This window comes from Orycteropus afer, unplaced genomic scaffold (genome assembly GCF_000298275.1).
Source record: "Orycteropus afer afer isolate SDZICR_OR568_19922 unplaced genomic scaffold, OryAfe1.0 scaffold00006, whole genome shotgun sequence".
NCBI lineage: Eukaryota > Metazoa > Chordata > Mammalia > Tubulidentata > Orycteropodidae > Orycteropus > Orycteropus afer.
The window spans coordinates 8,133,646-8,148,244 of NW_006921593.1; the positions used below are offsets into that span (position 1 = coordinate 8,133,646).

Below are 14,599 nucleotides of genomic sequence, written 5' to 3' on the forward strand. Positions count from 1 at the left end.
TGGGTGGGTGGGTGGATGGATGGATGGATGGATCGATGAAGTAGGTAAGAAAAGATAGAAAAATAGGTAGGTAGGTAGGTAGGTAGATAGACAGATACTGATTTACTTCAAGAGGTTGGCTCAAAAATGGTGAGGACTGGCAAGTCCAAAACCTGTGGGTCAGGTGGCAGATTGGAGATTCCCGCATCTTGTGACCCAAGGTTCACAGCTCGCACGACAGGAAGAATTCAGAAAGAGAAACAGCACTCGAGCATGAGAGAGCAAATTCTATCAAAACATCTATTTATAGTCCTGAGTCAGACCACGCCCTAAGAACTTCCCCATTAAACTGATTGCTTAATTACATTACATTACATTACTTACTGGAAAGTGATTGCATTATATGACATCATATTATGAAAGATGATTGTATTGTGTTACATTACAGAACAGCGACTAGTCTAGTGTTTGGCAAAACCACCAGGAACCTTGTCTAGCCAAGTTGACACATAGAATTAACCATCACACCTTCCATGTTGAGCCTGGGAGTAACCTGTAGGCCCACTCACTTTAAGTCGAGTCTGGTCTTTTGCACAACTCCTCCATCTCCTCCTGCCTAACACTGGTCTGCTTTCTCCCTTTTTCCAGTATCCCCAGGCTGTCACTACCCTATATTCCCTCAGGGCTAGGCTTTCTGGAAGTCTCTCCAAACCATCTCACTCACCCAGTTCTCTCTGTGCTAACCCTGCCTCCACAAGCCCACCTGTATCTGGAAAAGACTGCCTTTTCTTACCGGTCCCATCAGGAACCTACTGGTTGTCTAGACCCACAGCCCATTCTCAGCTCCCATTCTCTCTAGTGCATTTGACTCCTCTGACATTGGGGGTCGAGCAGCTCTCTGAGGACAGGGATTGTGTCCTTTCATCCCTGTTGTTGCTGTTAATTGCCATGAAGTCAACTGTGAGCCATGGCGACCTTATGTGGAACAGACTGGAGCATTGCCTGGTGCTGTGCCATCTTCACAGTCCTTGGTATGTTTGAGCCCGTCATCACAGCCACTATGGTAGTCCATCTCCTGGTGGGTTTCCATCATTTGTGCTGACCCTCTACTTTACCCCAAACATCCTGTCCTTTTCTAACGATTATCTTTCCCGGTGACATGTCCAAAGTGAGCAAGACAAAGTCTGCTGATAAATATTTATACAGTGAATGTACATACCTTGCCTCTGGAAGATCTGTCTTTTGGATCATGATGCTCCTGTGATGTCATTTCTGTAGCTCTTCTTCCTGCCTCCTAAACACAGCTCTTTCCCAAAGTGTGGTTCTGAGTATTCTTGACCCATCCCCTACAACAGTCACCCTCTCATGTTGTCACTTCTCACCACTCTGCCCTGATACCCTCTGCCCTTCTTTTTGTCCAGACCATCATCTGGTTCAGCTGTCTATCCTGGTTGTCTGCTGCACCTCACCTCAGCCTGTCCCCAAGTAAATGCATCTGCTTGTTCATCCTCATCTCTTCTCTGTCACAGTTAACAGTATCTTCCCAGTCACCCAGACTTAAACTTTGACACGCGTGATTCTTTCAGTAGTTCCCCAGGTGAATCCGATTTTACCTTTCTGTATTTTGCTGTTGCTCATGTTTCCTGGCGTAGTGAGAGCACACACCCAGGACCTTCTGCTTACCTCAGATGCTACCTTCTCCACAAACACCTCCAGCCAAAAGAATTCTCCCCGCTGAGATTCTCTGTAGCACCCTTTACTTCTCTTTTGCAATTAGCTGCATTCACCCTGTGACATTGTCATTTTTGAACATGTCTCACCCACTTGATGAGATTGTAAGCATCTTGAGAGAGAGAGAGAGCAGGCTTGTGTCTGAATTGTTGATGAATCCAGGCAGGAGCACAACCCAGTACCTGATAAAGTTGAGACTCACACTGAGAAGAGACGTCTGCTCAGCGTCACTTGTTCTTGAACCCTGCTGATTGGGTGGTGGCATCTCCCTCAGTGTTCTCATAAAGCCCATAGGCTGCCACTCCAGTTGTGTTTGGAACAGTAAGTCCCTGTACCTTGGAAGAGTGGGAATGTTGTTTGTCCCTATACAGTGGGACACAGACTTTAAAATGATACTGAGTAGATGGAAGAACACACTACCATTGGTGAGAAGTGATTCATAAGAATAACTTCAGTGTTAAAACAGTAAGAGACTGATTATTATTGGAATAACTTATCGAATGCATATTAAGGGCTCTATGGGTAGCATCTCATTTCTGCTTCACAGCCATGAGTGAGCACCAAATAAGTAGGCATTATCTTCTATCTCGTTCTGTTTTTCAAATCCATAGCTCAGTAGCCTTGAGATGTGGGAAGGGCAGTGGTACTGAACCACAGGCTCTTTCCCAGCCTCCTCAACTCCTACCCTTTCTCTTCCCTGCAGCCTTGATCACAACCACTTAACAAAGGAGGAAGATACTTGGTAATTAGCCATGGTGACTGACATGGCTAGGAAATGACATCTGGTTACTGGACAGAGTTGGAATGAAGACCTAGGTTGTCTGGCAGCTAAGAGTTACCTGCACCTGCTGGTCCCCTATATGGTGTCCAGCACTCATCACTCAGTACATGGGCCCTGATCTTCCATCGGTCCTGCCATCATGGACCAATCCGGATGAGCAAGCAGGATTCCCATCAGACCATGCTGTAGGCACTCTGCCCATTCTGTGGTCCATTACCTTCAATGGTGTACCCTTCCCTCCCCTGCTCACATGGGAGTAAATGAAAAACCAATCAGGCTTGGCTGCCCCAACCATTTTGCTAACATTCTTGCTCCAAACATTTACTTAGCCTGCAGGGAAACCCAGCAAACAGGAAATCATGACATGACATCTAGATGTTCTTTGGGCCCCTCCAGTCCCAGTTGCTTGGTCTTCCTTGCCCCACTCCTGGTGAGTGAAGAAGCAGAGTGTCTCCACAGCCTGCCTTCTCCATTGGCCCCTGTGGTAGTTAGGGTTATACATCAACTTGGCTGGGCCTGGTTTTGAGTGGCTTGGCAGATGGATGTTGTTTTTCCCCATGGTGAGACTTGTAATCAACTTCATGGTTGAATCTACTGGAGCGGCTGAGTACTGCCTTAGGGATGTGATCTGCTTCCAGTATGTAAGGAGAAATCATGAGGAAGATGTCAGCTTTTTGGCATGCGTGGACCCAGCATGCAGCCAAGTGTTTGGTCAGCAGCCTGCCACGTTTCCTGCCAATCTTCGAACTGTCTCTGGACTTGAACTGGTGGCCTGCCATGTTGTTTGGTACTCTTGAGACTGTGCCATTTTATTTGTCAACCTTGGGTTTTTCAGCCACAGCAGCCAGCAGCTGCCTTAGCGAAGAGATGCCTCCAGCTCTAGTGGGACCGGGAGCAAGAGAAAGAGCTGAAACCCAAGGTTGAGGGGCCTCCAGCCAGCCCCTCGAGCCTGGCACTTTGAACTTGGGCTTTGTGTTAGACTGGGTTCTCTAGAGAAACAAAACCAGTAAAGCTTATATAGAGAGAGAAAGAGAAATTTCTCTTAGGAGAATGGCTCACACATTTATAGAAGCTGGCAAGTCTAAAGTTCTTGGATCAAACGTCAAGCTGGAGGCTTTTCCTGACTCATGCAGCTGCAGGGGCTGAGGAGCTCAAGGTTGGCAGGCAGTAGACTGGCTGTTGACTCCAATGAATGACAAATCCAAGATCTCCAGGCTGAATGGTGGATTGTTTGCTCACGAATAGTTGTGGACAGCACAACAGAATCCCAATCCACAGAAAAGTGTCTGTTTCCCCAGGATGTCCATAAATATACTGGAAGCAGGCCACACCCCTAGGGAAACTCCCTTTCAACACATTGGCTGCACAAAACATATACATCTGATCCTATCATGGGATTAACCACATCACAACTGCTTAAACCACACAGAATTGTGGTCCAGCCAAGATGACACACAGCTCCAACCATCACAGGCTTCTAGGCTCTTAACTAAAAACGAATAAACTCCTGTTTGTTAAACTCACCCATTTGAGGTTGTTTTTTTTTTTTTTTTTTTTTTTTAGAGCAACACTCAAGGATCAAAACAGCAACTCTGGGGTGATTATGCTTAATCAATAATGGATTATGCTTATTGAGGGCATGTGCTAAGAATAGCCTACGCATTTTTCTAGTTCCATGGTGCCCCATCCTGGAGCATGGCACCCCTGGATCTTCTCAGAAACACAAATACTGGAGCTCACCCTTTAATCGTTATTTTTAGTTGCTGTTGATTTGGCTCCAACTCATAGTGACTGTACATGGAACAGAGGAGACACTGCCCAGTCAGGTGCCATCTTGCTGGTCAATGGATTCACCGTGTGAGTCCGTTGTCTCAGCCACTGTGTCAGTCCATCTCATTGAATGAAGTCCTCCCTTGCCATCAGTGACCCTCCGTGATGTCCTTTTCTACCAATTGGTGTCTGAAGACACACCTGATGGTAATTCCAACATAAGGGAACCAAAATCTCACCATCTTCATTCCTATGGGACATTGTGGATGTATTTCTTCCAAGACTTATTTCTTCATTCTTCTGGCAGCCCACAGTATATTCAATATTCCTCATCCACACCACAATTCATTGTGTCTGAAAAGGAAACCATAGACGTGGTCCTGGCAATGTGCTCCAACACCTCCAGTTGGTGCTGATGCACCCTCAAATTGAAGAACCACAGTTCCGGTTTATAGGCGTTGTGGACCTAGTTTTACCACCTCAGACGTGGCTTCCTCAGGCTCTCTGGTTGCTCAGAAATCTTACATTCAGGTGCCCCAAACCCACGTGGAGGGAAGAGAGGAACAGTCATTATTAATACCAGCTATCAAATGCTGAGCATTTGCACAATGCCAGAGATAATGCTGGGAGCTCTGGTGGCATAGTGCCTAAGGCATTTGACTGCTAACCAGAAGGTTCAAACCCACCAGCCACTCCTCGGAAGGAAAGTTGGGCAATCTGCTTCCTTAGTGATACTGCCTCGGACACCCAAGGAGGGGTCGCTATGAGTCGGAATCGACTCAATGACAGTGAGTTTGTTTTTTTTTTTTTTTTTTTTTTTTTTTTTGGAGAGTTAAGTGCCCTCAAGTCAGTTCTGACTCATAGTGACCTTGTGTGCAGCTGAAGGAGACACTGCCCAGTCATGTGCCGTCCTCACAATCGTTGTTATGCTTAGCCCCTCATTGCAGCCACTGTGTCAGTCCATCTTGTTGAGAATCTGCCCCTTTTTTGCTGACCGTGTATTTTACCAAGCATGATCTCCTTCTCCAAGGATGGTCCCTTCTGATAACATGATCAAATCACAGGAAACTAAGTCTGGCCATCCTGGCCTCCAAGGAGCCTTCCAGCTGCACTTCCTCCAAGACAGATTTATTTGTTCTTCTGGCAGTCCGTGCTATTTTCAGTGTTCTTCGCCAGCACCACAATTCAACTGCATCGCTTCTTCTTCAGTCTTCCTTATTCATTGTCCAGCTTTCACATGCATATGAGGCTACTGAAAATGGTATGGCATGGGTCAGGTACACCTTAGTCTTCAAAGTGACATCTTTGCTTTTTAATTCTTTAAAGAAGTCTTTTGTAGTAGATTTGCCCAATGCAATATGTTGTCTGATTTTTTGACTGCTGCTTCCTTGGGAATTGATTGTGGATGTGAGGAAAATGAAATCCTTGTCAAGTTCAATCTTCTCTCCATTTATCATGATGCTGCTTATTGGTCCCGTTGTGAGGATTTTTGTTTTCTCTATGTTGAGGTGTACCCCATTCTGAAGACTGTAGTGTTTGATCTTCATCAGTTAGTGCTTCAAGTCTTCTTCACTTTCAGTGAGCTGGGTTATGTCACCAGCATACTGTGGCTTGTTAATGAGTCTTCCTCGAATCCTCTTGCTGCATTCTTCTTCATACAGTCCAGCTTCTCAGATCATTTGCTCAGCATAGAGATTGAATAAGTGTGGTGAAAGGATAAAACCCTGAAGCCTTCCTGATTTTAAACCATGCACTATCCCCTTGTTCTGTTCAAATGACAGCCTCTTGGTCTGTTTACACATTCCTCATGAGTATAAGTAAGTATTCTAGAATTCCTGTACTTTGCAGTATTATCCATAATTTATTATGATCCATCCACACCATGGATTCCCTTTGCATAGTCAGTAAAGCAGAGATAAACATCTTTCTGGTATTCTCTGCTTTCAGCCAAGATCTGTCTGACATCCCAGTGATATCCCTCATCCTACACCCTCTTCTGAATCCAGCTTGCGTTTCTGGCAGTTTTCTGTGTACTACTGCAACCATATTTGAATTATTTTTAGCAAAGTTTTACTTGTGTATGATTTTGTTGATTTTCTTTTTTTTCCTCCAGGAATATAATTATATTCTGTATAAATAATCATAATTTTGCCTCTTTCTTTTATAATGTTATATTACTTTTTTTTTTTGGCCCTAGCTGTATTTGCAGAGCAAGACTGACTGTTCATATTGAGTATTAATTAATATACAGCTCCAACCATCTGTATATTTACTCATTTGATCATTGCAACAACCCTATGAAGTAGGTACTATTATTATCATCCCCCTTCTGTAGATGGAGCTCTGGTGGCATAGTGGCTAAGGCACTTCACTGCTAACTGGAAGGTCAGCAGTTCAAACCCACCAGCCACTCCATGGAAGGAAAACGGGGTGATCTACTTCCATAAAGATTTATAGCATTGGAAACCCAGTGGGGGTTGCTATGAGTTGGAAACAACTTGATGGCAGTGAGTTTGGTGGTTTTGGTTTTTTTTTGTTGTTGTTGTTGTTCTGTAGCTAGGGCTCCCTGTGCAAATGGTTACCATGCTTGGCTGTTAACCAGAAGATTGGAGATTCTAGCCTGGCCTACCCAGTGCCTCAGAAGAAAGGCCTGGTGATCTGCTTCTGAATGATGAGTCATTGGAAACCCTGTGGAGCACAGTGCGACTGTGACACCCATGGGGTCACCAGGAGTTGGAATCTGATCGATGGCACCTGCTCTGTAGACGAGGACATTGAGGTGCAAATGGCTTGGCTAACTTGTCCAAGGTCGTTCAGCTCGTCAGGGGTAGCACAGGACCCCAGCCCAGGCCACCTGACTCCTGCCCTCCTAAACACATGCTCTACCTCCTAGGGGTTCTTCATCCCTTCCACGCCCCGTCCGCAAGGTTCTATTTCTTTTCTCCTTCAAAGGTACTATCTTGCCACCAACCTACGGCTCCCCACCCTCCATGCCTTTTGGCTGGTAAGTCACTGTGCCCCTGGTGACTCTCTCACCCCCATCCATCTAAACACCCCATCCTCTATGTTTTCCTGAGTCACATGGCCACATCTGTTCCAGGAGCAATGGCCATGACCCAAAGTGATCAGTCCTTAGATATGTTGTAAGTGGATGGCTTTAATGGGGCCAAAGCTATCATGTGTACCTGGAAAGAGGGATCTGAACATTTTCTGGTCACACAGTCTTTTTAGGTTTCTCTAGAGCCAAGCCAAGTTAATGATGTTTTTTTAAAGCGTTGCTTTCGTGCTGCTTATGTTAGAATCCCCTAGGCAGCCCCCAGATCCCACTAGTGACCTGCAAGATGGGAGGTTCCAAGGGAAGGGAACCTTGAAATCTGCGTGGCTCCATTAGGCCCTCCTCTGCTCTCCCTGCACCTGGTGGTTCTTGTACACAAAGCTACCAACTCAGACACAGATCGGGGCTTAGCCTCTCTAAGAGTTTCTTCATTTGCAAAATGGAGCTCATCTAGTTAATTCATGGAATTAATTGAACAACCTCCTAGGATTCAATTGGAGCATGTCAGTACAGCGCTGACCTGCCTGTTGCAGAAGGGAGTACGTTCAGCCCCTGGTTGCATGACTTCAGCACCACAGTGGTGTTTCTACTACTGGGAAAAGACTGATTCACAGCCAGAGACCAGTGCAGCCCTGTTACCTTTGCACTTGACGCAGGACTGTGGGTCTGGGCCACACAGATCTCATAGGAGCACTCTGTGTTCAGTGGGCAAAGCCCTTGGAGAGGTTGACCAGCAGGACCCAGGGGCTACAGGAGGACAGGAACATCAGCCTGTGAAGGAGAAAGGACCCTTGCAACCTGCAGCAGGGGTGGTCTGACGCCAGGCCTGGATTTTCCCTAGCCACACCCGTCGTACAACATTGTCACCCTGAGCGTATATGTGTGTCAGAGATGTCTTCCAACTCTGACTGCCTTGTCCGTTCTCCTAAAATTGTTGTTGTTAGTTACCATTGCGTCTGTTCTGACTCGTGGTCCCATGAGTAAGTGCAGAGTCCAGCTGCTCCCATAAGGTTTATTTTCAGGACTATTGCCTTTTGGAAAGGAACCCTGGTGGTGCAGTGGTTAAACACTCACCTGCTAACCACAACGTGAGCAGGTCAGACCAACCCTGTAGCTCTGTGGGAGAAAAGATGGGGTGAGCTGCTCCCGCAAAGGTTAACCCAAACCAAACTCACTGCCATCAAGTTGATTCTGCATTGGGTTTCCAAAGCTATAAATCTTTACGGAAGCAGACTGCCTCATCTTTTTTCCACAAAGTGGCTAGTGGGTTTGAACCTCCGACCTTTTGGTTAGCAGCCACGTGCTTTAACCACTACACCACCAGAGCTTCTCTCATAAAGATGACAGCCTAGAGAATCCTGTGAGGCAGTTCGACTCTGTCCCATGGAATCACTATGAGTCGGCATCATCTTGACAGCACCCGACAACATGAACTGTTGGAAACAGATAGCCAGGCCTGTCTTCTCAGGTGCCTCTGGGTGGGTTTGAGCCTCTAACCATTTGGTTACCATCCAAGCCCATTAACCATTTGTGCCACCCAGGAGCTTCTTTCCTGAGGCGGTGCATGTGTAGACTCCTTGGCAGTCCCTGAACTTCCTGCAGATCTGCAGGCATCACAGTGAGTTGGACACACCCTTGACTGCACGTGTTTATGGGACCTTCTTGCATTTTGTCGTCTGCAGAGGAGCTGAAGGCCCCCTTGGAGGAGTACGTGCACAAGCGCTACCCCGGCCTGGTGAAGGTTGTGCGGAATCGGAAGAGGGAGGGTCTGATCCGGGCTCGCATTGAGGGCTGGAAGGCGGCCACAGGCCAGGTCACTGGCTTCTTCGATGCCCACGTGGAATTCACAGCTGGCTGGTAGGTGATCAGCTGGGACAGAGGCGCCCTTGGGACCTGCGGTGTGGGCAGGAGGGCTGGGAGCTGGGAGGTGGGACACTTTTGCCTCAGTTGTTCTGGAATGGAGAGGAAAGGGTCAGTTTAAAGAGGAAGTGAGAGCAGGAAAGTGGCTGGGGCTGAAGGTTGGTTGGATGGTTATGTGATGAGACCATCATCTCACTGGGAAGTAGGAGAAATTTGTCTGCTGTCCCCTCCATCCGTCATCACTGTCATTCTCATTGTCAACATCATTGTCAAAATACCCCATGAAAATAATAGGCAATAAACCTGTGAAAGCTGGGACCTGTGTGAGGCAGAGGCCTATCCGAGAAGGAAAACCCAGATCTTTTCCACTAGTAGAGAATGAGAGAAAAGTGGTAACACTGCATCCTGTCAGAGGTGGAGGACTTGCGAGACCCCAAAAATCAAGACAATCCCGTGGAGTTCTGGCTCTCACGGATTCCACTGTGTTAACTGTGCCGAACTCAAGATAACCCTTGCTGAGGAGACAAGACAGCCACAGTTATATTCTCTTCTCAAAAGCTTTGCAGGTTCCCTTTTCTGAAGATAATGGTTGGCTGCGATGGTAGGAAAAACACCAGTTGTCACTGAGTCGATTCTGACTCCTGACGCCCCAGTGGGTCTCAGTGGACCTGGGCTCCATAGGGTGTTCAGTGGCTCAGTTTTTGGAAGCAGATCCCCGGGCCTTGTTTCGAGGTGTCTGGTCGTGGAGTTGAATCTCCAACCTTCCAGTTAACAGCTGAGCGCATTGATCATTTGGGCCTCCCAGGAACTCCTGTGAGGAGAAAAGAGATCCGGTTACAAATTTACCTGTTGAGGCAAAGCTTCCCAGAACTCACAGGATTGTCTTTAACATCATTTGGAAAAAGGAAGGGCTTATCTCTGTCCCTGCAACTCACTCACATGTTTTCTGGTGAAAAGGGCAAATGAGAGTAATTGACAAGCCCACAGGAAGTGGGGGATTTTGGACGTGTGAAGAGTGAAACATTTGAAACACCCAAACCTTTCAATTTAGCGGGATACGGCTTTCCAGGTCAAAATACCATTATATAGTTACTGCTAACTGACCAAAGATGAATTAAGTCAGACTTTAAATAACCTCTGCCCCATACCAAAAGCAAAACCACTGCCACAGAGTCCGTTCTGACTCACAGCACCCCTGGTGGACAGAGTGGAACTCCCCCACACCATTTCCAAGTCATCTTTATGGAAGCAGACTGCCTCATCTTTCTCCTGCAGAGCAGCTTGTGGGTTCAAACCACCAACCTTCCAGTTAGCAGCTCAATGCTTAACCACTGTGCCACCAGGGCAGAGGGCAGGGTCCTAGCAACCCTTCCAGGTGACTCTGAGTAGCTCCCTGTGCTTGTCAGTCATCTGAACTGGTGCTTCTGAGTGTGGCCTTGGACCTCAGGCTTGGCATATCCCACACTGGCTCACTGCCTTTGCCTTCCTATCATTACCTCCTTGATTTCACCCCTTAATACTGGTGACACCCACCCATGTCCCTTCTACCTGACTCTTCCTTCTCATCACATAACCGTCCAACCAACCTTCAACTCCAGCCACTTTCATTTTCTGAATATTTCTCACAGCTGCCTCTTCCCCTCTTCTGTGACTGCCGCATTCTCAAACCAAAACCAGACCAAACTCACTGTCATCGAGTTGATTCCAACTCATAGCAACCCCCACTGGCTTTCCAAGGCTGTCAGTCTTTACAGAAGCAGACTGCGTCATCTTTCTTCTGCGGAGCAGCTGTTGGGTTTGGACCGCCACCTTTTTGGTTAACAGCCAAATGCCTTAACTGCTGTGCCACCAGAGCCCCTTGCCACTCTCCTAGCCACTCCTACCCAAAGGAAAAAGCAAACAGACTAGTTTGCCTTCCTATCATTGAGGTGATTCCAACTCCAGGCAATTCCGTGTGTGCAGAGTAGAACTGTACTTCCCAGGGCAGCTCCGTGTGTGCAGAGTAGAACTGCATTTCCTGGGGTTTTCAAGGCTGAAACCTTGGTCAAGTTGCTAGGCCTTTCTTCCAGGTGTCTCTGGTTGGGTTGGAACCGCCAACCTTTCAGTTAGGTGTCGTTGGGTGCTTAACCACTTGTGCTACCCAGGGACTTGTCTGCCACCGCGGACTGCCGTTGTTTTTCACCTAAACAAATGCAGTAGCTGCCTGAGTTCATTCTATGGCATATACTTCTTGGATGCCAGCCATGTTCTAGGTACTCTTCTCACTGGGGTTTGAGTGACCAACTGTCTCTGTTTTCCCAGGACTGACGGGTTTTCCAGAATTCAGGGTGTTCGGTGGTAAAACCGGAACATCCCTGGGCAGGGCCTCGCCAGAGTTCACCACCTGGCAGGACTTGGTCCCTGCCCTCAAGGATCCGACAGTCTGATTCTCACTGATATCCTCCATGACTCCACTCTTAGCCCTTCAGACCCCTCATCCACGTTGCTGCCCAGGCGGCGTATGTCCACGTGTGAATAAAGCCCTCTGTGGCTCCTCTTTATAAGAAGGACAGTGTGTCCTGACATTTACCAGGTTACACTGTGGCAGTCAACTCTGCCCAGTCTCAGGATTCATGGCAACAAAGCTTCGTCTCTAGCCGGTGTGGCACGTGAGCTGCTGGTTGTCTTGTCTGTGGCTTCTTTGGAGTGCCCTCTTCATTCAGGGATCCGAGGAGCACCCCTGTGTAAAAACCCACCAGCACTGAGCCGATTCTGATTCACAGCTCCCCTAGAGGACAGAGTAGAACTGTCCATTGAGTTTCCCAAAGCAGCCAGTCTTTATGGAAGCAGACTGCCTCATCTTTCTCCTAAGGAGTGGCTGGTAGGTTTGAACTGCCAACCTTCTGGTTAGCAGCAAATGCTTTAAGCAGTGAGCCACCAGAGCCCCTTACTCCTGTCCGGGACATCTGTTTTTGTGGCTCAGAGACTAGAGTGGTGGCTGAAGCTTCCAGTGTGCTCAGACACATCTGCTCCGATCCATCACTTCTGCTCACAGTCCATTGGTCAAAGCAAGTGACTTGTTACGTCAAACGCTGATTGGAGGTCTGGGGGAGGAGTTACTCTTCCACAGGGAAGCACTGCCGACCCCAGGGAGGAGAGCAGATAATCGCAGATGGTTATTGCTGTGGATTGAATTCTGTCTCCCACAACATGTACTGAAGTCCTGGCCCTGAACCTGTGCATGGCATCCTGTTAGGGCTTTGCTTTTGTTATGTTAACACGGCCATACCAAGTAGGGTGGGTCCTAAGCCTTATCCTTCTGAATTATTGGAAGAGCAGAGTAGACACACACAGGGGAAGACAGGCACCATGTGAGTGAGGATCTTCTACGATCAAAGAACACCAAGGGTTGCCGACAGTCACCAGAAACGAGAGAGGCCCACAGACAGAGTCTACATGACTGAGCCCTGATTGGACTTTGAGCTTCCAGAACTGGGAGAAAATAAATTTCTGTCCTTGAAAGCCACTTCCTTGTGTTATTTCTGTTAGAGCAGCACTAGGGAACACGTTCTGCAGAGACAGGGAGCTCACACTCCTTATCTTCAGAACCATTATTGAAAGCTTCTGTGTAGAGTCAGGCACTCTGGTGGTGCTGTGGTTAAAGCATTGAGCTGTTAACCAAAAGTTTGGTGGTTCGAACCCACCATCCTCTCTGCGGGAGAAAGATGAGGCACTCTGCTTCCATAAAGATTAGAAACCCTATGGGGCAGTTCCACTCTGTCCTGTAGGGTCCTTAGGAGTTGGAATCAACTTGATGGCAGGGAGTTCGATTTGGTTTTTTTATATGGCGTGTGCAAAAGCGTCGGTGGTGGTAAATGGTCCAGCGTGTGTTTTACGGCTCCTTTTAAATAGAAGGATGAGATGAGCCAACAGGTAATTCATTCCCTGCAAATGAAAAGAGAGAGCTTGTAGGCCGAGCAGTCTCATTATTCTTCCAAATAATGCAGAGGAATGGTATTTTCACTTGACTGTTGTCCAAAGCCTCTGCTCTGTTCTCAGCAGAGAGATTAATACCTCGCCTTATGCGAGCCATCTTTTCCTTCCCAAATCTGGGACATGATCCCTTCCTTCATTTGCCTCGGGAACATATGCTGGGTGGAGGTATCTGCCCCCCACTGCCTCCGAAGCCAGCAGAGCTCCCCACAAACTGCAGTCAGAGCCAGTCCGAGGCCTGGGACGGGGAGCTTGCTGGGCGGTGGGGTCCCGACTGCCTTAGCGTTTAATTAGTTCCCAGCCTTCCTTGGCTAACCAGTTCCATTAGATCCTTTTTAAGAAATCAATTAAATAATCAATTAAAACAACGGAAATAGCCCCATACACAAAGGAGCTGATGAGGTTTGTTGAAACCAGGCCATCAGGGGCAGAAGTGACCTATTTTGAGAAAAGGAATTGGGAGCCAGCAGAAAAAACAAAAGGCATCCATCATTGCCCCGACGGGAAACTTAAGAATGCTACAGAAATGCCAAATCGTGGAGTGAGGCAGGCCTTGCTTCAGCCTGAGCTCTGGGATGGAAAGCAGAGCCTGGCTCTGCCCGTGGGCGGCACCTTGTTCTGAGTCCTCGCTCCCAGTGGCTCACACTGAGCTCAGCATGCCCACTGAGATGCCACCAGGGCCGGGGCGTGAGCTCACCAGCTGCCCTGGGCTGCTGCATTGCACGGTGTTCCCTTGAAGCTGCACGAGCTGACTGGAGAGGTCACTCGGCTCGGTTGAGCCTCAGTTTCCACCTGGGTGCCACGCTGTCCCAAACTCTGCACTCTTATTTTCCTGGTGCTGCCGGGACAAGTCACCACAAGCAGGTCTTTGAAGAAAGGAAAGGGCTGTCTCATGGTTTTCGAGGCCTGAAGTCCAGATCAGGCCGCCGGCTCTAGGGGAATCCTTAGCTGTCAGTAGCCCTGGCCATTTTTTGGTGCTCCCTTGGCTTGGAGGAGAAGCTCTGGGGGTGCAGTGGTTAGAGCATTTGGCTGCCAACCAAACGGTCAGTGGTTCGAATGCACCAGTGCCTTAGGAGAAAGATGAGGCAGTCTGCTTCCATAAAGATGATAGCCTTGGAAACCCTATGGGGCAGTTCCACTCTGTCATCTAGAGTTACGATGAGTCGGAATTGACTTGATGGCAGGGGGTTTGGTTTTGGTTTTCTGTCAGGGTCCAAAGGAGCTCTGATGGTGCAGTGCCTAAGACATTTGACTGCTAACCAACAGGTTGCCAGTTCAAATCCACCAGCCGCTTCTTGGAAGGAAGATGAAGCAATCTACTTCCATAAAGATTTACCGCCTGAGGTCACTCTGGGTTGGAATCAACTTGATGGCAGTGGGTTTGGATTTTGGTTTTTATTAAGGGTCCAGGGAGCTCTGATGGTGCAGTGGTTAAAACATTCAGCTGCTAA

General features: G+C 47.9%; 1 protein-coding gene across 1 annotated transcript in view; it reads left to right on the top strand.

Moving 5' to 3' along the window:
• Positions 1–14,599, top strand: part of GALNT17 (polypeptide N-acetylgalactosaminyltransferase 17) — a 501,273-nt gene that overhangs the window by 285,974 nt on the left and 200,700 nt on the right. The window contains exon 4 of the mRNA XM_007940592.2: positions 8,999–9,173. Within this exon, the coding sequence (XP_007938783.1) occupies positions 8,999–9,173 (175 nt within the window). The remainder of the gene's footprint in view (positions 1–8,998; positions 9,174–14,599) is intronic.